Source organism: Dermacentor variabilis, chromosome 1 (genome assembly GCF_050947875.1).
Source record: "Dermacentor variabilis isolate Ectoservices chromosome 1, ASM5094787v1, whole genome shotgun sequence".
NCBI classification, from domain to species: domain Eukaryota; kingdom Metazoa; phylum Arthropoda; class Arachnida; order Ixodida; family Ixodidae; genus Dermacentor; species Dermacentor variabilis.
Genome location: NC_134568.1, coordinates 114,422,779 through 114,445,216, shown reverse-complemented (window position 1 = coordinate 114,445,216; position 22,438 = coordinate 114,422,779). Strand labels below are relative to the sequence as shown.

At 47.2% G+C, this 22,438-nt stretch overlaps 1 protein-coding gene across 1 annotated transcript in view; it reads right to left on the bottom strand.

The window, feature by feature from the left end:
* Nucleotides 1-443: 443 nt before the first annotated feature.
* The window catches only part of LOC142583203 (protein 5NUC-like), a 162,329-nt gene continuing 140,334 nt past the window's right edge, over nucleotides 444-22,438 (bottom strand). Inside the window, exons 7-9 of the mRNA XM_075693561.1 lie at nucleotides 18,149-18,307; nucleotides 4,589-4,786; nucleotides 444-636 (exon numbers count right to left, since the gene is read on the bottom strand). Coding sequence (XP_075549676.1) covers nucleotides 518-636; nucleotides 4,589-4,786; nucleotides 18,149-18,307 — 476 coding nt within the window. The 3' untranslated portion in view covers nucleotides 444-517. The remainder of the gene's footprint in view (nucleotides 637-4,588; nucleotides 4,787-18,148; nucleotides 18,308-22,438) is intronic.

Below are 22,438 nucleotides of genomic sequence, written 5' to 3'. Positions count from 1 at the left end.
AAGATCTCCGATCGCGCCCCAGATAACGCTTTATGCGCCTCGCCTTTCCTTTAGAGCAATCTCCTCTACGAAATAAGTCAATAGAAGAAGACAATGACCGTAAAAAAAAGGCTGTCGATCTCTACAAAGTCGTGCCTTCTGACAGGACACATGATCTTTTTGCGTATGTGCCTCCTCTTGTTGTGTTACATGAATCATTGCACTTTCACTAGCAAGTGGAGGCCGCAGTATGGCCTTCTTTGTCCTCGGTAATAAAGCTCGCTTCGTTATACCAATGAGCGCAGTTCCTGTAGGACAATGCAACGTCACTAAATGAAATTTGATGTTTATCAGCACCATTCATCATTACTCCATTTTATTCCATATCATATCTGAATTAACATGTTAGCATAGTGAAGAAACAGTGTCAACATCACACAGCTACTAAATAAGACTGCACAAAATAAGACACTACTTGAGTTAAAATTTTTATGTAGAAGAAAGGTACTTTTGATGTTCCAACTTCTTTTTTTTTGCGCTATGGTGAACCTACTCCTCTTTTCGGAAGGTTCAGCACGATGACTCTCTCCTCTTCAGGAGTCTTCACAGGAGACGTTTTGCTGAAGTACTTCGCAAATACATCTAACGCGCTGACACCTAAGAGAGACACAGAGGGAAGCATCGGTTATTTTATCGTTGAATAAGTCGATAAGAATACTTGTTTTAGAGTGGGAATGCCACACTAACAGCATTACAGCATTATGTAGAACCAATTAAATTATGTGCGCCTACGTTTTTACTGTAGGTATTAGTAAGCTGTCGGCTAGCAAATAAGATTACATACGTCTATATGACAGGGAACAAAGTGGCGTGACAAAACTAGGGAATTCGCATTCTTAAAATTTGCAAGAATTTTATGCAAGACAAGAGTAATCTAATATCTGTGTGAAAGGTCCTTGCCCTCGATTGGACATCAGCAAAGCATCATCACCATCGCCAAAAGATGATGATGATAGTGCTCGTAATTATAATAATAATAATAACAGTAATATTATTAAACGTTTTGGTTTATGTGTGGTAAAATGTTTGAATGGACCCTACAATGCATAGCTGGTGCAATCAGCGCAAAACGCTTGTTTCAAGTAAATGAGGTTAAAGGAAACATCAAACCGCCTGATTGGATTTCACTCCTCGTACTGCACATCGCAGCAAACAGTACACAGGTTATTTCTGGTACAGGATGTATGTATGTATGTATGTATATATGTATGTATGTGTGTGTGTGTGTGTGTGTGTATGTATGTATGTATGTATGTATGTATGTATGTATGTATGTATGTATGTATGTATGTATGTATGTATGTATGTATGTATGTATGTATGTATGTATGTATGTATGTATGTATGTCTGTATGTATGTATGTATGTATGTATGTATGTATGTATGTATGTATGTATGTATGTATGTATGTATGTACTGTATGTATGTATGTATGTAACAGGTGCAGACAAAGCCGGCAATATCATTACTAATATGGATGGATAGTTCAAGTGGCTGAGGAGTTTTATAGAGATTTATAAGTACCAGTGGCACCCACGACGATAATGGAAGAGAGAATAGCCTAGAGGAATTTGAAATCCCACAAGTAACGCCGGAAGAAGTAAAGGAAGCTTCAGGAGCTATGCAAAGGCAGAAGGCAGCTGTGGAGGATCAGGTTGTTGAAGAATGGCGGGCACAGTGTTCTAGAAAGACTGGTCACTCTGTATACGCAATGCCTCATGACTTCGAGCGTACCGGAATCTTGAAAGAATGCCAACATACTCCTAATCCATAAGAAAGGGGACGCCAAAGACTTGAAAAATTATAGACCGATCAGCTTGCTGTCCGTTACCTACAAAGTATTTACTAAGGTAATCGCAAATAGAATCAGGGACACCTTAGACTTCTGTAACTAAAGGACCAGGCAGGATTCTGTAAAGGCTACTCAACAATAGACCATATTCACACTATCAATCAGGTGATGGAGAAATGTGCAGAATATAACCAACCCTTATATATAGCTTTCATTGATTACGAGAAAGCGTTTGATTCTGTCGAAACCTCAGCAGTCATGGAGGCATTACGGAATCAGGGTGTAGACGAGCCGTATGTAAAAATACTGAAAGATATCTATAGCGGCTCCACAGCCACCGTTGTCTTCCATAAAGAAAGCAACAAAATGCCAATAAAGAAAGGCGTCAGGCAGGGAGATACGATCTTTCCAATGCTATTGACAGCGTGTTTACAGGAGGTATTCAGAGATCTGGATTGGGAAGAATTGCGGATAAGAGTTAATGGGGAATAACTTAGTAACTTGCGATTCGCTGATGATATTGCCTTGCTTAGTAACTCAGGGGACGAACTGCAATGCATGCTCACTGACCTGGAGAGGCAAAGCAGAAGGGTGGGTCTAAAAATTAGTCTGCAGAAAACTAATGTTTAACAGTCTCGGAAGAGAACAGCAGTTTGCGATAGGTAGCGAGGCACTGGAAGTTGTAAGGGAATACATCTACTTAGGACAGGTAGTGACCGCGGATCCGGATCATGAGACTGCAATAATCAGAAGAATAAGAATGGGCTGGAGCGCGTTTGGCAGGCATTCTCAGATCATGAACAGCAGGTTGCCATTATCCCTCATAAGAAAAGTGTATAACAGCTGTCTCTTACCAGTACTCACGTACGGGGCAGAAACCTGGAGGCTTACGAAAAGGGTTCTACTTAAATTGAGGACGACGCAACGAGCTATGGAAAGAAGAATGATGAGTGTAACGTTAAGGGATAAGAAAAGAGCAGATTGGGTGAGGGAACAAACAGGAGTTAATGAGATCTTAGTTGAAATCAAGCAAAAGAAATGACCATGGGCTGGAGATTTAACCAGGAGGGAAGATAACCGATGGTCATTAAGGGTTACGGAGTGGATTCCAAGGGAAGGGAAGCGTAGCTAAGGGCGGCAGAAAGTTAGGTGGGCGGATGAGGTTAAGAAGTTTGCAGGGACAACATGGCCACAATCAGTACATGACCGGGGTAGTTGGAGAAGTATGGAAGAGGCGTTTGCCCTGCAATGGGCGTAACCAGGCTGATGCTGTATGTATGTATGTATGTATGTATGTATGTATGTATGTATGTATGTATGTATGTATGTATGTATGTATGTATGTATGTATGTATGTATGTATGTATGTATGTATGTATGTATGTATGTATGTATGTATGTATTTATGTATGTATGTATGTATGTATGTATGTATGTATGCACGCATGCATGTATGCACGCATGCATGTATGTATGTATGTATGTATGTATGTATGTATGTATGTATGTATGTATGTATGTATGTATGTATGTATGTATGTATGTATGTATGTATGTATGTATGTATGTATGTATTATCACATATTTAACATAATGCCAAAAGCAATTTTTCCAGTTCCAAGTTCAGTGTGACGTGTAAACGTGAGACATTTTGGCATATAAGCATTCGTCTTATCTGGTGGAGGTTATATTTATAGGCTGCTTCTTATTTTTTTGTATTTGAAAATAAAATTTATGTTGTTGCAGAGGAAAACGCGCAATAGGTAGAGGGTCACAAGGACTTACTGTGCCTTTGCAGAGTCGTGCGCATTGGACACACTGACCGAATGGTTTTTAAAGGTCTACGAAAATTCCAATATCCATGCATGTCCCGAAATTATGGTCAATAAAAAAATAATCTTGTCAAAGACATTTCTGAAAGAAGCCTAATTTAAAGTATAGGTCATGTTTATTATTCTGCGAACAATTTGATATTCGGACCGTGGCTGCACCTGTCACTGGCACAAAAAGCGATTCGTGCACAAGTAAACTACATGAAGTACACCGGCTTAAGATAGCGCTTATAGTGTCCCTTTGCATCATCCTAAGTGCACTCAGTGCTCACTCTCTCCCTCCTTTCCTCTTTCTATTCCCTCTCTCCCTTAACCCCAGTGTAGGGTAGCAAATCGCGCGCTCGCCTTGTTGACCTCCCGACCTTTCCTGTCCCTGCTCCTTCTCACTCTTGAGACAAGGAATAAGGTTTTAATGGATTCTTAGGAGTACTTTCGTTTCTGGCAAAATGCAAAAAGGTCACTTTTAATGATTGAAAATCGTGGCAATATTTACGCATGATTTGCACAAGTACACACCATAGAAAGCAGATGCGCCTTTCCAGAAAGGTAAATGGAAACACAGAATGATTGTTACGGCTAGAAGCGTTCGTTGCCCTAAGAGATTTTTATTACCCGTACGGTAGCAGTTAGTCAGCCTATGAATGTTTAATTTTTTTATTGGCTTATGTTCGCTTTTATATTATAGGTTAACGTATACGTCAAACAATGAAAACAAAGGCAGACTACTGCGGTGGAGTGGTCAGAGCATCTGGCTCTCTAAGAATGTGGCCTAATTTGGAACACTATCAGGAGACAGACATATCCAGTTCTCTTTCTGAAAGCATATTCCTTCAGGGCTACGGGGTGTACATTTCTTGTTGACGAACCTTCTAGTGAAGCCCCACAATGCCTATGGCCATGCAACCAACAAAAATGTCGGCTTACCTTCAGTGCGCTTAGCAACACCTGAACCGAACTTGAATCCATCACCTCCGTTCGCGATGAATGAAGTCGTCACAATGCTGTACATCCGGTGCATCCTAACCGGTCTGTACACCGGCACGCTACAATTGGCGCACAATACCTTCAGTGATGCAACTCGTCGACCATTTGGCTGGCGGAAGTCGTACACAACGTGTGCACCTAAAAAATAAAAAAAAAAAACGTAAACTCAGTGTCGCGCTTACTCCTGATTTTTTTTCTTTCATTAACTACATTTCTCGAGTGCAACTGCGCAATCTCGGCAGTAGAAAAATTATAATCCTGCGCCACCAGGTGTTTGCTTGGAGTTGCAAATCATGTCTATAGCTGGAGCTATTAAACGTTTCTTATATTTTTTTCGGATAATTTAGAAAGCTTGCTACTTTAATGAGCTTTGCAATACGCACAAGTAAAATGAAGTTGACGAGAAGAAATATATTCGGCATAAAAGAAATGTTCGGTAGGAAATACAAGGTGCTGGAATATAGAACATTGTAGATGTAAGTACCTGCAAGAGAATAATGTACCCTCCACTCTCAGGTGTGGTAATTACAGTACGTTTTTTAATGCATCATGCGAAGAAATGTGCGATAAGACGCGGGATGTGGAAGAAAGCGACGAAAACAGCACTATTTTACAACTAAAGGGTTATTTCGGAACGAAACAGATGAGTTAAGTGAAGCAGGAAAACCACCATAAACATTTTAGATGCCAGTCACCTCACGTGTACTTTTTAAACATACTGATTCAGGTTTGAAGTTCACTAGTCAAAATTGGAAGCAATATACATCAGAATATATTTCACTTTCCTTGGCGATAAGGTGGTCGATCCTTGACTGACACAATTTGAGGATTCAACTGGCATGAAAAAAAAATGTTTCCCTGATCTGTCTTGTGAGTTGTGAGATACAGTATGCCAGTCTACATTGAACAAGAAAATACAACGACAAACGACAGATGCGACGTTGTTCCATTCCTGACATCGCGCGCACGCTCCTGATGCCTAATATTAATACTCTGACCAGTCTGGCTTTTCTGGGCATTTCTGAAAAACGGGTAATTTGCTATCCCACAGCAGTAGTGCAACTAACGCACTTCTTCTCTTGCCTAACCTTGCATACTGTACGAACCACGGACGTCAGACTGCTAATATTATTGTGAATGGCCGAGAAAATCCAGATAACTCTTATCGCAGAATGTGCAACACAACTTGCACGCCATGTTTACTCAAAACATTCTTTATTCCGTGTCATACCGGTATTCTCACACTTGTGCCCTTAAATTAAACGGCGAGAGCGGCAAGCGCATTCGTCGGAAACTAGCCTATAACAGTCGTTTGTTCGTTCCTTATACCGGCGCCACACGGTTTCCCAGACGCAGCGTTGGCGAACAAGTTTGACCTAGACTATACCACATGCGTCTAGGAGCGTGCGCGTCACGCGGTGATAGAAGGGCCTATTTGTCAATAAAGAGTGTGACTGTTCAACCCGCATGCGTTATACGATAACTGCGCGTGACAACCGAAAGGCAGTAAAATGGCGGCGTTGCGGAAGCGACCGCGGACAACTGTAGGCATCTGCGTACTCTAATAGTGTCAGCGCATGACAAATGAAAGGCGGTAACGAAACGATGCTGCAGTATCTTTAAAACGAAATAAAAATTGCCAAACTACGCGTCCGCCAAAACTAAAACGTTGGCTTCAGGCGCACGACGTGAACGCCTTTAGGCTCCAGATAGCATCTCTGGGGCTGTGTAATTCCGTCGGGAATAACTGCGTGGACGAGTGGCCAAAGGCGTCTTGTGATCTTGTAGGTTCCGAAGTAGCGGCGAAGAAGCTTTTCACCGAGACCACAGTGGCGAATGGGCACCCATATAATCACACGGTTACCAGGCGCATTATCCGGTTCCCTTCGTCGAAGGTTGTAGTTATGGGCGTCGCTACAGTCCTAACACGGGACGTATGTGCGGCCTAGCTGGCGGGATGCCTCAGAACGTTAAAGAAAACCGGCCCAGTCTCCGTTCAAGTGGTTGTGATGGACGTTCGGCAGCACAGGGCTCAGCATGGATGTGGCTTGCCGGCCACAGATGAGCTCACAGGGCTCAGCATGTCGTCTCCAGGCTCGCCGTGTTGTACGCGAAAGTCACGTACGGAAAAACGTTGTCCTGAGTTCGGGGTTCGATGTCGACGTACGTGGCCGGAACATCGGCGAGGGTTTTTTGAAACGCTGTGCGAGACCATAGGGCTAGGGGTGGTAGGCGGTAATTCGACGATGGCACGTGTGGTTCAAGCGCAGAATCTGTTGTGTCAGCTCAGCAGTTGCCCTATCGTAATGAATACCCCCAGCGTAGCATAGCACAAAACATTATTATCTAAGAAGAATCTAGCTGCCTTCATTCCCTACCTGACGGCAATGTGTTTGACTCGGCGAACAGCGCAAGGTACTCTGTCACAACTGCTATATTTTTGTTGGTAGAAGATGTCGTCAGAAACGGACAGAGTAGATCCATCCCTATTTGCTGGAAAGCCTTCGGTGGTGTGTTGTGTGATTCAGTACTCCAGCCGGTCCTGAAGAAGGTGTTTTCTGGCGTTGACTTCAGCATGTTTTCAGGTAATTTAAGGCGTCAGCGTTAGACAGGGCCGGTTGTATTTTTCAGATTTTTTTTTCGCAGCGTTCGAGCGAATCTCATGTATCCTGCTGTAAGCTCGTCGTAAGACGCTACTAAAATACCGTTTTGTAGATTCGCTGGCCCGGCGAGGAGGTACAGTGATATTGGTCGCGAGGTTTTTCTTCATGAGAACGTCGTTACAGAGAGAGAAAGCGATGAAAAGGCACGCCTGAACGTCCGGGACATCGAAGCCGTGTGTCCCTCCAGATGTTTCACGACCCGGCATAGGTGCACATCGGCGCGCTGGTCCTGTGTGAAGTTGCTCGCACTTATCGGTCCCATAAAAGCGTCATCATCAATCGAATTGGGCCAATGGATTCACTAGAAAGGCATTCCACTTCGTAGTGCTTTCTACCTGTTTTGTAAACCACAGTGATATCAAACACCTGCAGTCGTAAGCTCCGAGCAGCGAGGTAACCTGGAAGTTCGTTCAGGTTGGCTAGCCACCACAGAACGTGGTGGGGACGGACAGCGTTGAAAGGTTAACCGCAAAAAGATAGCCAAAATTTTGTTCCCGGCTGACCGACGGCGTTTGATTGACGAATAATTGAATTCAGTTTTCTAAAGGGATCTGCCAGCATAGGCGGTCACTCACGCGAGGCCATTTTCAGCTTGACTCTATACGGTACCAGGTCCTACGGCGCCAGCATAAGTGGGTATCCAGGTGTTCCCGTTGTCGCCAAAGTGTCAAGGTGAACGAGCATAGGTAGTGACTGCAAGCGCTGCTGAAATGCTTGGAACGCATCTTTCAGAGGCTTCTCCCACGTGAACTGCCACGTGGAGTAAGGGCATGAGCTGCTCGGTGATTTCCGAGCAATCATGTACGACACACCGGTACTACGCAACAAATTAAACTCTCGGCTCTTCAACGAGTAGTCAGCCCCGGTATCGACGAGTGCTGTCACTTCCTTTCCGTCTATGGTCACCTCCAAGTCCGTACTTGACATCCTGCTTCGGCTGTGCTCGGTCTCGAGCTGCGGCGCGCGTCCGTTCCTTCGGTCGTGGTTGCGTCGAGTGGAGGCCTCGTAGTCGGGAGATCTTGCAGCCTCTATTCGCGTGATCATCGTTGTCGGGCATGGAGGTGTGTCATCTTCGAGCTGTCCTGTCCCGTCATTCTCGTCACATCGGATTATATCGCGGAGTTGTTCCATGTCATGATGCGCAGTCGCATAACCATGTTTTCAAGTGGCGCCATCGTTGGGCTTGCGGGTAGTATCGCCGTCTTGATTTCTAGTCGCGTCATCGTTGATGGACTCTCGTCACTCTTCGCTCAAGAATGGCACCATCAGCCAACGTCGCTGGGCTTAGCTTCCCCTAGGGAGACTTGGAGACCTTTCTCTCGTGATATTGGCACGCACAAGTTACACTAGAAGTCGAGGAAGAAGAAGTGTGCGTAGTAGCTGCTGCAAAAACGAACTGGAAACGGCCGTTCGCTTAGAACTGACTGACTGGTTTTTCCTCTCGTGACAAACTGGTGGAGGTGCTGGGTACGCATCCATCGTATGCCTACGGGTCCTGAACCAGAAGCTACCGACGCTAGTACCTCGGGGACGGCAGAAATCTATCGAAGCAGCCGTCGCCTCCAAGGTCTTCCACCGCAATACAGCCCCCTGGCAAGCTCCGTGAAGAAGATGTCGACAACTACCGCAAGCCGAACCGAGGGGATCCCAAATGCTGCCGTACCACGCATTCTCAACGCGCCTCGCACGCCTAACCCTTTCGACGCCTTTGAGGACGTTGAAGACTGGTTGGACTATTTCGACCGGGTCGCCGCCTTTAACGACTGGGACGATCGCCGTAAGTTGAAGAACGTCTACTTTTCCCTTTTAGACGCGGCGAGAGTATGGTACGAGAACCACGAAGCCTCATTTACCAGCTGGCAGGAGTTTTACCGACTGCTTTGCGAAGCCTTCAGCACTCCCGAAAGGAAAGAAAGAGCCGAACAGGCACTGTCTTCGAGGTTCCAAGTGCCAAACGAAACCGTCGCCATGTTCGTCGAAGACATGACGCGATTGTTCCGTCGGGCCGATCCACTAATGCCAGAAGACAAGAAGGTGCGTCTGTTGATGCCAGGCGTAAAGGAACAGCTTTTCGCGGGCCTCGTGCGCAATCCTCCTACAACAGTCAGTTCGTTCGTGAGGCAACAGTCATGGAACGTATGCTTCGGCAGCGGCTCTCGCAGTATGAACGCCAGACCACCATGACTGCTGCATGCTCTCTCGTACCTGCAAATGATGACAGGGAGTCCCTTACCGAGCTAATACGACAAATTGTTCGAGAAGAACTGCAGAAGTTCTATGCATCGGCTCCGGCACCTCCCAGTGCCGCGGTTCTTACGGATGTCATTCGGGAAGAAATCGGCAAAGTGGTTCATCCCTCGCCACCAACATGACCCGAACCTCCCACGTTCTCGTACGCGGATGCTCTTCGGGCTTGCGCACCATCGACGGGCCGTTTTTCGCAGCCGCCTGCTGGGATTTCTCGACGCTCCCCAAGTCCGATCCACCGCACGAATCCGCAAGCACCCTTTCATCCCGGTCCGCGCAAATCTACAGTATGGCGCACCCCCGACAACAGTCCGTTGTGCTATCACTGCGGGGAGGCTCGTCACATGCTCGTCGCGGGGAGGCTCGCCAGTACCGACGGATTGGTCTGCGGGGATACCATCCGGACGCCCGTTGCCCGCGCTATGGCGAACGCCCGCGCGAAATCGAGCAATACTTAGAAAGTAACCGGCTTCCTCCTGCCCCACAGCGAAGACAGTCACGGTCGCCTTCACCTCATTGGTACGTGTCACCAAACCGTGCTCGACCCGCCTTTGATTCCGCTGGAGTCAACGGTGGAAGCCCGCGCCGGGGAAACTGAAAACGGCGACTTCCGGGGGTGAGGCCGCTGTCATGCGAACCGTCAAATATCCTCCGCCGACGCCATCCCCTCGCGACGTACCGCTGACGCCTTCATTCGAAACTACCCGCCACGGTTGCTCAGTGGCTATGGTGTTAGGCTGCTGAGCATGAGGTCGCGGGATCGAATCCCGGCCACGGCGGCCGCATTTCGATGGGCGCGAAATGCGAAAACACCCGTGTACTTAGATTTAGGTGCACATTAAAGAACCTCAGGTGGTCGAAATTTCCGGAGTCCTCCACTACGGCGTGCCTCATAATCAGAAAGTGGTTTTGGCGTGTAAAACCCCGTAATTAAAAAAAAATTTCATTCGAAACTGCAAAAAGAACTTCTGCTGCTATTACTGCTTCCATCGACGGTTATCCGGTAACTGCACTTGTCGATACGGGAGCTGACTACTCGGTTAAATGTGCCTCACTGGCCACTCGGCTACGCAAGGTGCTGACAGCGTGGGACGGCCCACATCTGATTACGGCCTGAGGACACCTCGCGTCACCCATTGGGCGATGCACCGCCAGACTGCCAATTTCTACTTCTTTCGTAGCGTCTTTCCTTGTGCTGCCCAAGTGTTCTCGGCTAGTTATACTGGGCATGGATTTTCTCCAGGAATACGGGGCGATCATTAATCTTCGTGACTTGTTCGTGACCTTTTCCAACTATCTTTCTTCGGATTCGAGTGTGGAGGATGAACGTCCCCGCGCGGCTTTACGCGTGGTCGATGACTGCGTGACGTTACCGCCTTGAAGTAGCATCTTCGTCCTCGTTGAATGCCCCCAAGACCAACTAGGAATAGGCATCGCCGAAAGTAACCTTACCATATGGCTGGATCGCGAAGTCGGCGTCGCACGAGGTCTCGTAGAGCTCCAACATAGGCAAACTACGATTCTAGTTACCAACTTCAGTGGCGAATACAAGCACTTTGCGAGGCATACCACCATGGCCTACTTTGAAACGGTGGCAGAGTCCAACGCCTGCGCTTCGGTAACGATAATCTTCCGGAACCCATCGTCTATAAGTCTGGCCAGAAACACACTGACGCCGACTGTCTCTCCCGCCCCCCCCCCCCGTCGAACCCGCACCACTAAATACTGACGACGATTCTGGTTTTCTTTGTGCTCTTCCGTCTTTAAACCTTGCTCAACAGCAACGCCAAGATTCCGAGCTCCAGCCCTTGATTGAATACCTTGAAGGAAGCCGCCCACAACCCCCACGGCAGTTCGCGCGTCACTTGTCCTCTTTCTGCCTACGTGGCGACATCCTATACAAGCGGAACTTTCACCCTACGGCAACCGTTTTCCTGCTCATTGTTCCCGCTACTCTCCGCGACGACGTTCTACGTGCATGCCACGACGAACCAACGTCCGGGCGTCTTGGTTTCACGCGTACTCTCGCGAGGATCAGGCAGAAGTACTATTGGCGAAAACTCACAAAAACCGTGAAGCAGTACGTCAGAAGTTGTCGAGATTGCGAGCGTCGCAAAGTTCCACCGCTGAAACCAGCCGGTCTGCTTCAGCCTGTCCGACCTCCTTGTTCACCTTTTGAACAAGTCGGGATGGATTTACTCGGCCCATTTCCCAAGTCTTCGGCTGATAACCGCTGGATCGTTGTCGCCACCGATTACCTCACTAGATACTGCGAAACACAAGCCGTTCAGCGAGTTACTGCTTCAGATGTTGCTACCTTCTTTATCAAAAATATCGTCCTTCGACATGGTGCTCCCGCTATAGTCATCATAGACCATGGTACCACCTTCACTGCCCAGTTGGCCCGAGATATTCTGCAGCTGAGCGGAACAACGAACCGTACGGCAACTGCGTATCACCCGCAGACTAACGGTTTAACTGAGCGTCTCAACAAAACGATTGCGGATATGCTTTCCATATATGCTGCCACGGATCATAAAAATTGGGACGAACTGCTCCCGTATGTGACATTCGCGTACAACACTGCCGTACAGCAAACCACCGGGTTTCCTCCTTTGCGTCTGGTCTACGGACGCGACGTCACCACTATGCTCGACGTGATGCTCCTACCAACTTCGTCTCAACCTATCACACCAGATACAGACGCGTTTGTTCAGCGTGCCGAAGCAGCGCGGCACCTTGCGCTGCAACGAACTCTATCCCGACAAAGTCAAGATGCTCGACGATACAACATATGCCATCGAGACGTCACATACAATCCGGGAGATCTTGTATAGGTTTGGACCCCTATACGTCAACGAGGCCGGTCACAAAATTATTGCGCCGATACTTTGGACCCTACATAGTTCTGCGTCGTCTAAGTCCTGTCAACTACGAAGTTATTTCAGCCGACACTTCGCACCACTCCCGTAGACCACGTTCCTCTGACATTGTTCACGTTACCAGGATGAAGCCCTACCATTCGCGCTGACTCTCATCCACAAACTTTGTGATGCAGCCCCTGTCGTCACATCCGTTGTCTTTCTAATTTCTTTTATTTTTTCCTTGTGGCATTTAACATCTCCCCAACTTTATTTATTTATTTTTTTTTGGAGGGAGGGGTAATGGCACGCACTAGTTACGCTAGAAGTCGAGGAAGAAGAAGTGTGCGTGGTAGCTGCTGCAAAAATGAACTGTAAACGGCCGTTCGCTTAGAACTGACTGACTGGCTTTTTCTCTCGTGACAATATTGTTGTGGCTCTGGTACGGCGAGGAAGACCGGTAAAAGTCCGGCAAGCGCGACCTGAAGCGGTGTGAGGCTTCACCTGCCGTCTCCGGAAGGTACGCGTCGATATGGCGTTGGAGCTGACACTGAGGTGCGATTGCGCGGTAAGGGCACTGCAGAAGCAGGTGGCTGGCGTCCGTACATTAAACCAAAACGACTGGTGATTTGTCGTGTAGCGAGCATCGCTTTTCCTTGGAGCGGCGTGCTGAAAATGGGTGGGTGGGTGGGTGGAAGTGATTATGGCACAGGCATCTCGTAGGGCTGTGGATGTCGTGGTGGGTGCGCGGTTGCCCACCTCGACATACTTCTCAATGGCCATGCACTAACAGCCTAGTTGACATAGGAGCTGACTAATCCATCATTACTGAACCCATCGCCGCCTAGTTGAAGAAAGTTAAGACTGCATCGGAAAACCCTCAAATTGATACAGCTGGAGGAAACCTGATAACGGCTACTGGAATCTGCACGGCATGAATGACCATTCATTACCGTACCTACCCTGCCACCTTTGTTATCCGCCAACTGTGCTCAAGAGACATTACTATCGGCATGGACATCGTGAACCACAATGGCGCAATCATAGACCTGAAGTCAAAGTCGATAACGCTACCCGAAGAACAAGCTATACCGCCGGAGAGCGTTCGTAGTCGCCATGCCTTGAGTGTGCTCGAAGGTCAAATCAACACTCCGCCTCGATCGAGCATTGAAAGTTCCTTTGACACCGAAACACCAGCACACGTAGAAGGTGTCAATGCGGGTGATCATCGTCTACTGCCCGACTGTGAAACTTGAATCGCAAGAGAGATCGCTCGACTGCATGAAGGGAAAACGTAAGTGATGCCGACCAACTTCAGCCAGGAGTTCAAGCACATCAGCACGGGCACCATGACCGCATACGTCGAAGAAATTGTGGAAAATACCAGTGCGTTTCCGCTCTCGGTATCTCCAGCATCTAGCGCGACAACTATAGTTCCAGAAGCAGACTTCGACATAAATCCAAATCTCATGAGTAAACAGCAATCGTTCAGAGCTGTTCTCCGACGATACAAAGACTGCTATTCGTCGTCATTGAGGATTCCCCAAACATTAGTTGCAAGACATCGCATAATAACCGAACAGTGTGCTCGACCCCTCCGTCAGAGCCCATACCGAATTTCGATGCTATAACGGGAAGCTATAGCCAACAAGTCGACCAAATTGTGCGCGCTGACATCATCCAGCCTGCGATAAGCCTTGGGCATCTCCTGTAGCCTTGGTGAAGAAAGAGGACGGAGCCCGATGTGTTTGCGTCGATTATCGTTGACTGAACAAGATCATGAAGGGCCCCACAGTAGAACGACGCATGCATCTCAAGATTGCCTACAAGAAAATCGATGTTGACGACAGGGATCGTGAAATGACTACCTTCAACAAGCCGGACGGCCTCCACGAGTTGAAGGTCATGCCCTTCGGAGTGTGCTTGGCGCCTGGAACGTTCCAGCGGGTGATGGACACGGTGTTAGCAAGATTGAAGTGTCAGACCTGTTTTGTTTACTTTGATAAATTCATCGTCTTCGCGGCAAATTTCGACAAGCATCTTAGGCGGGCTTGCGCCAGTACTTGAGGCCATCAAGTTATCAGAGCTCACTCTGAAGCCGGAAAAGTTCCACTTCGCTTACGTCGAGGTTCTGTTCCCGGGCAACGTCATCGGCAAATCTGGAGTCGGGTTCTACCCTAGAAGACAGCCGCCATCGCAAAGTCCCAGCAGCTCATCGATAAGAAGGCAGCGCGTAGATTCCTTGGCATGTGGGGCTGTTACAGGCACTTTATCAATGGCTTTTCACGCATCGCTGAGCCGCTGACAGATCTAACCAAATGTGGTGTGGAGTTTAAGTTGGAAACGTCACAGGTCAACGCATTTCATGAGCTCAAACTACGCATGGAGTCGCCATTGGTACTTGCCTGCTTCAACTAGGATGGCGATACAGAAATACACACTGACGCCAGTAGCCTAGGCCTCGGCGCCATGCTAGTCTAGAAGAAAGACGGACATGAACGGGTGATAGCTTACGCTAGCCGGTCGCTGTCGAAAGCGGAAGGGATATATTCTACGACCGAAATAGAATGCCTCCTCATCATTTGAGCTACAGCAAAATTCTGCCCTTACCTATATTGCAAGCCATTCAAGGTCATCAGTGCGCTTCAGGCGTTGTGTTGGCTAGCGAATTTAAAGGAACTTTCAGGACGCCTGGCGCAGTGGATCTTCATACAGGAAAAATATTACATCACTGTAATGTACAAGTCCTGACGAAAGCACTGATGCCGACTGCCTGTCTCACGCTCCCGTGGACCCGCCGCCCCAAGATGGTCAAGACGAAGAAACTCTTCTTACGTACACGTAGTGCAGATGACTTTGCAGATCAGCAGCGAGAACACCTGGAGCTCAGACGCCTTGCTGAGTAGTTGCAAAGCAAGACCGATTTTGTCGCGAGGGTATTTAGGTGCAAATCCTGTTCGTTTTTCGTACGAAACTACTCCCTGGTGCAGAACTTTCTGCCAATGCTCACAAACTACCTTCTTGGTGTGACCACAGCACCCCGTTGAGAAGTCCCTCACGCCCTGCACGATGATAGGACAGACGAGCACTTCGGTTTTTCCCGTACGCTCGCAAGAATACAACAGAAGCATGCGCTTATATACAAGAGAAGGTCGCATAAAAGAGAATGCCCGGTGCCTTACATGCGACGGAACACGGTGTGCTTCCAACACGCTCTCCTCCCTTATGCGCAGGAGAAAGTGCCGCTATCGTCCGCTCACAGTCACGCGCATTCACTCGCACATGCAGCATACGGCGCGCGGGGACGATGTTATCGCCCTTGGATTTTACACGGAACACGAAGACGGCGGCGACGACTACGGCAGCAATGTGCCTGGCATATTCATGTAATTGCTATCGCAATAATCAAAACAAAATCCGATGACAACTAAGCACTTGTTATCAGTTGTGAAAGCGAAATCACTAATGGCCTATTGAACGCCACTGAGCGGTCCTTTGTGCTAGGAACTCCTCGCAGGCATGCGAACGCCTTGAGACACTTAGCATGTTGCGATTTAGCCTTACCGAGTCGCAGTTAAATGCGGGTGAGAGCTCACGCAGTAAAGGAACGCGCGGATAGCACAGGCTTCCGAGAGTAAAGGTGAGGTGGCGTCGCGGCGATGCCCTCTGTTCTCACGCATCACGTGGACTGCTACTGCGACAGCAGGTGTGCCTTTTCGACTGCCCTGCTCCGTCGAGGGGCGCCCGTGCCGTGGCGTCGCTACCAATGTGAATTTAGGCGCAGTTTCCCCGTTAAAGGCGCCGGCTTTTTCGCTCAATGAACCGCGTAACGCTTTCGCATCAAAAATATATCTGTGTGTGTGTGTGTGTGTTGTCGCCACTGTTGGTAGTGTTTATGATGGTCATACATATCTCTGCTGCGCATAAGCCTTCCTATAAGTGTATTTAGCTTCTAGTATTGCTATGTTTTTTTTATTGTAGCGTTAGTGTCAGAAACTGTTCTACAATGCTGTGCTGTTGATTGTAAATGGGGCAGGGCCATTGTCTAGCAGTAGCTCAGCATTTTTATCAGTCTTTTCCTTTCATGCTAAAACTTAAAACGAAGTCATTGATTGGCTCATTGATTGATGGATTCATTCATTCATTGACTGAACTGCCACGATAAAGTGCTGCATGGCCAAAATTGGGAAATGCGCGTGATGGTGATGCCCAGAACTCGTGTAAAATGTGAGAACTCAAGAGCCACCTGAAGAGCTCTTGAGATTTCGTAGACAACTCCCTATGTCATGGTGTAGTAATATTAGCAAGCGCACTGCAGTAAGCGGTTATTGAAATCAGGCACGCTTTGCTAGACGTACAAGCACCCCGGGGGGTGCTCGGTGCTAAGGAACTTTGCTAATTCAGCTCCGTGGTCTATGAACATAGCATTTTCTATTCTCTTTTCGGCGTATCGACACGTGTACTTATCTTTATCGGGCGACCACGTTTCGCCGCCTAACAACTGTTATCGCACAGAGCGGGGCGCGTCTGCATGTATCCGAAGTTTCTGGAAAGTTATCGATGCTTCTATTCGCTGTCTGTTGTCGCCGAACCTTGTGTTATCTGATTTCATCGCCTGACGCGAATGGTGTAGAACTTTGTGGAAGGCACGCGAGTCCCAACGATTAGTCTGGAACGTTCGACGACTGCTGTATAAAAGCCGACGTGCTTGACCCGCTGATCAGGTTTTCGACGATCACCGAGTGTGTTCGCCGCTATACCGTTGTTCTTTGAGTGTAGCCTGTTTTTGAGGGCACAAGTGCGCCGAATAAAACGCTCGTTTCGCTAATAAATGTTTTGCTGCCTTCTTAACCGTCACTACCACGTGATAGTATAAATTCAAAGATATAGGTACATAGGCTTTGGAATATTAAGCTGTTGGGCTAGTTGGTTTGACATGATTTTTGCAAAGGGGAGCGCAGTAACAGTGCGGAAAAGGGCGACGTGGACATAAAAGACGCTGATTTGCCACTAAGTATAGTGGAATAGAGCCCGTCGTAGAAAAAATAAGCTTTAGAATATTAAGCTGTTGGTCTAGTTGGTTTGACATAATTTTTCCCAACGGGAGCGCAGAAGCGGTGAGTAATACGGGAGACGTGGACAGGAAGGACGCTCACTTGCATCTAAGCATAGTAGAAAAAAAGACCGTTGTAGAAGAAATAACCTTTAGAATAGTAAGCTATCGGGTTAGTTCGTTTGATATTATTTTTACGAAGGGGAGCGCAGAAGCGGTGCGGAACAGGGAGACGTGGACAGGAAGGACGCTCACTTGCATCTAAGCATATTAGAAAAGAGCCCGTTGTAGAAGAAATAAGCTTTAGAGTAGTAAGCTGTTGGGCTAGTTGGTTTGACATGATTTCTGCAAAGGGGAGCGCAGAAGCGGTGCGGCAAAGGGAGATGGGGACAGGAAGGACGCTCAGTAAGTACATACATATTTGCAAGTGAGCGTCCTTCCAGTCCACGCCTCCCTTTCCCGCACCGCGTCTGCGCTCCCATTTGCAGAAATAATAGTTACATCAGTAGAGCACACAGCGGTTTTCCGAGAAAGAGTTTGATAGAAACTAGAAATAAAAAATAAAGAAATTGAGGAACTACACTAAGTCCTCGCGCTTAGCTTTTTGTTTCCTTATATGCACATGTACAGCGAAGATAGTTGAAGTATTTTTTTTTATTCCTGATAGCAGACATACCTGATACTTGCAGAAATTTCCCATTCAAGTCTGGATACCATGTAAAATCACTAACTCCGTATTCGAACATATTATATAGATCTCTTCCACTCATATCCATCACGACTAAGTCACTGTCGTACGGCATGGCCCCCAGCAGGTCTCCTAGGGTCACGTTCGCTAGGGAGAAAAGTGCATGTCTTATCAAGGTTGGTGTACAGGTTATTAGTGACAACGCAGATAGTTAAGGTCACTGAAAGAGTCATGAGATATGGGTACATGAACGAACGAAAAGAACAACAACGTAGACTATCAGCCGAAAGGTTCAACAGGTGCGGAAATTTAGAGGAAGGCACAAATTGTACCTGACACGCGCCTGAGGCACTTTCAGGCACTGCCAACCCGCGAGCACCCTCCGTGGTAGCTCAGTGGCTATGGCGCGGCACTGCTGGGCACGAGATTGGGCGGGCCGCGGCTGCCACATTTTGACAGAGGAGAAATTCTAGAAATGCTCGGATGCAGTTCATTGCGTTCAAGCTATAGAAACTCTGGCGCTCAAATGTAGTTTAGTGTTTTCCTCGTAACACAATACGCAGTTTTGATAGTTTACTGCCCAAACTTTATTGCAAATTAATTTAAAACTAATCTGTCCAGCGCAGACAGGTTTAGGCATTTGTAAAATCTGACTATGTAGGTGTGACAGATGATTGAGGGCTGCGTTAGGCACACTCTAGCATTATTTGTCTCATGCCTTACATCATACATAAGGCTTTCATCTCCGTTTATGTGCCTGAGCGGAAGTACACTGCCAGTGAGTTTTTAAGTGCACTCACAATCTTGAATTGGTAACTAAAGATTACAGGGTATAGCAGCAGTCACAAATCTTTGTGTTCAATAATTATCTGATTGATGCTTAGGCATGTGTGCTATCCATAAAAGCGCCCACAGCTTGAGGTACTTTAAACAAATGACGATATTGTTTGCCTGCACTCACTGTTTGAAAAGAGCAAGAACGGTTTCCAGCAGAAAGCACTGACATGGACAGAAGGAAAGACAACACACTGCTCTCATGCTGTTCAGGTGGATTGTCTTTACATCTTCCACTGTCAATGTTTTCTGCGGGAAGAAATTTTCTTTGTTGCGATCTTTTTTAGACTACGCCCTCGCCGCATCTGCGAACTAGTTGGTATACAGTACAGATCACCTGTCAATCGTTATAATTTTTTTACAGTTCGACTGGTGTTTATTTCTTAACCCTCCAGCTCGCACCTTTCGTAACGTATTGTCAGCCTTAAACACAATGTTGACGAAGGTTTGGAAGCTGTGTTTTTCGGTACATTACGAGAGTTTTTAAAAGCAGCTTGCAAAGTCTAGACAATAATAAAGAACACAAGGCATGGTCAAAAAGTGCTTCCGAATGAACACATATACTGTGCGAACATCTGCGAACAGCTAAATACAGTGCTGTGCAACACAATATAGAAATGCGCAAGCCTGAGCACATATTTAGCGCACCTTGTCTGAACCAAAAAATACAGAAACTTTACCTTTTTATCAGCCCGGCTAAGTAATGGCAGGCTCTCGGGCCGTTGCTTACGGGCTGTTTGTACCTGAATGCAAACTTAGAATGTACGATGACACCACGTTGAATAGGCGAAAATTTTGCATTAGCGTTATTCCAGTGGATGAGCGCAAATCATATCTGTAGCTTTGTATGGAAGCCATTGTAGCACAAAGGAACACGGACAATGAAGAGGACAGGAAACCACGGCTTATATGGTCCTGTCCTCTTCATTGTACGTGTTCCTTTGCACTACAGTGGCTTCAGTACATATTAACCAACTCGCCAAGAAGTTTTATTGCATTTATAAATGTCGGAGGCCGTAAATTTTACCTTCCAGGATCGTTGCTTGGTGGCGTGTCTAAACACGCCAGCCTCCAATACGAAATAAAATAGCTGCACGCCGCGACAAATAGTGGACACAGGTGACGAAAACAGAAGGTGAGTGCTGAACTTGAAACGATGACTACCTAGCTTTAGTTAACTGCGACAATTTGGACTGCAAAGTTGTAGATGTCCTGAAGATGTTCGGGGAGCAAGGGCTAGGTCTTAATGTCTCTTCCTAGACCTCAAACACAACATAATTCAATACTTCCATCTGCAACTCATTGTTAGTGACACTCATATCTGGTATAGGTATTTTCCCCGTCCGTCAAAGCACACTTAAATTTTCTGTCCGCTTGAAATTCGTAAAAGATGGCTTTTGTTCTTGTGCGTTCGCTCGGCTGTGAAAAAAATCATTTGAACACCGAACACAGCAAATTTGTCATGCCCAAGCTGAAAAACTGCGTAAGAAGGCTACCGTGATTCAGTAATTACTTCTCTTGCCGTGAAGGCTCCTGAGGTAGTCAAGACCGAAGGCGAAACCGTACCGAGGGAGAACACAGTCGAAGAAAAGGCCGTTCGTGGTAATTCCCTATGTTTACGGGTGGCGTATCCATTGAATAATGTAGCTGCCAGTCAAAATGTGGATGTGATTTTTGGCAGTCGAGAATAAGAGCAGTGCTATGCGTCCAAGCTTGAAAATGCCTAAGCAGTAAGCAGCAACTGACGCGCAATCACAGCCTACTAAACAGAAATGTAATTTCTTCCCGGCTTATGTCGGTTGGCCTGTGACATTCTTTTCGCCTTTGGAAGGCAATACAAGGGGTACACGGGGCCGTACATAAACATTCGGGTCTGAGAATCCCACAACTCGTCGAAGGGGAATCCTGTTCGTAGCTTGCGTTGCACTGCCGCGAACGCGGGTGTGAACCAGTTTTTATCAGACATCCCAGATTTCCTTAGGCCCACTGATCTACTATCATTGTATATGGCCAAAGCTTTCTTCAATCAAAGAAATGGTGACACATGCGTCGGCCAGCTGTGGTTGACCATGTTCTGCAGTAATGCTGCAGAAAAATCTGGTGTTTTACCCACCTGGACCATATCATTCGCGCATGTACGTGCGCATGCGAGTACATTAACTAATTTTAGCTCTTACTTTCCTTGACCATGTTCTGCAGTAATGCTGCAGAAAAATCTGGTGTTTTACCCACCTGGACCATATCATTCGCGCATGTACGTGCGCATGCGAGTACATTAACTGATTTTAGCTCTTACTTTCCGTTGTTGTTCTTGTGCGCAATAAAGTTCAGTCAGACGTCAGCGCTGTTCCTGTCTTTTCTTCACTGGGGTGCACCATTTTCATACTCTGCAGTTACATCGTGAAGTCTTATCAACTCGCCCAAGCTTCCCCACCCCCCTTTCCTTGACAGTCCCTTGACTGTGGAATTATAATTACAACAGGGGTCGAGCAGTGCCGTACAATTGGAAAACCAACGTTTGCCCTCGCAGCATTGCCTCTATTCTACCCAGTGAAGATGTCATATTTGCAGAACTTGCAAATGTAGGCTGCACTGTCACCATACTCAGCAGACTTCAGTACTTCCTCGCGTTAAAGCTTTTTTGCGATGAATAGTGTCGCCTGTTGTGACCTCCAGGATAGATTTAGTGTTGCCGACACTTTCACATTCTGCGTGTGTAGAAACGAGGAAATTACGAGGAATGCTGTACGACAGCTGATTGATTCGTTCGTGCAGCTTCCAAGTGTAGATAGTTCGAGGCAAATATTTTTGCAGGCAGGGGGGGGGGGGAGTGCTTTCTTCCTCTCACATAGAAAGGAGATAGCTGAGGTTCAGGAGCACGTAGCCTGGCAAGGATTCAATTCCAATTCTAGCTCACAGGTCTAGTTCCCAAACAGATGACTTAGTGAAGGTGCTTGCACCTGACCTCACCTCTGCGCAGGCCACGGACATGCGTCTCCTCATCGAATCGTACCTTAACATCTTTGATTTCGGCGACAAGCTTTTAGGACAAAGATCTGTTCTTTAACACGGCATCAATACTGGAGACACGAATACTATTCGTAGGTGTCAGTATTGTGTATCGCATGCTGAACGTCGAGTCATCCAATCAGAAGTGGACAAAATGCTCCGCAAAGGGGCCATCAAGCCATCAGCCAGTCCTTAGGCTTCGCCTGTCGTCCTCGTGAAAAATGAAGATGGTACCTGGCGTTCTTGCGTCGCCTATCGCCCCTTAATCAAGATCACACGAAAAGACGTCTATTCAGTACGACGCATCGATGACGCCTTAGACTGCTTGCACGGAGCTAAATACTTCTCGTCCATCGATCTTCGACCCGGCTACTGGCAGATTTCCGTTGATGAAATGGACCGCGAGAAGACGCGAGTTCATCATGCCGGATGGCT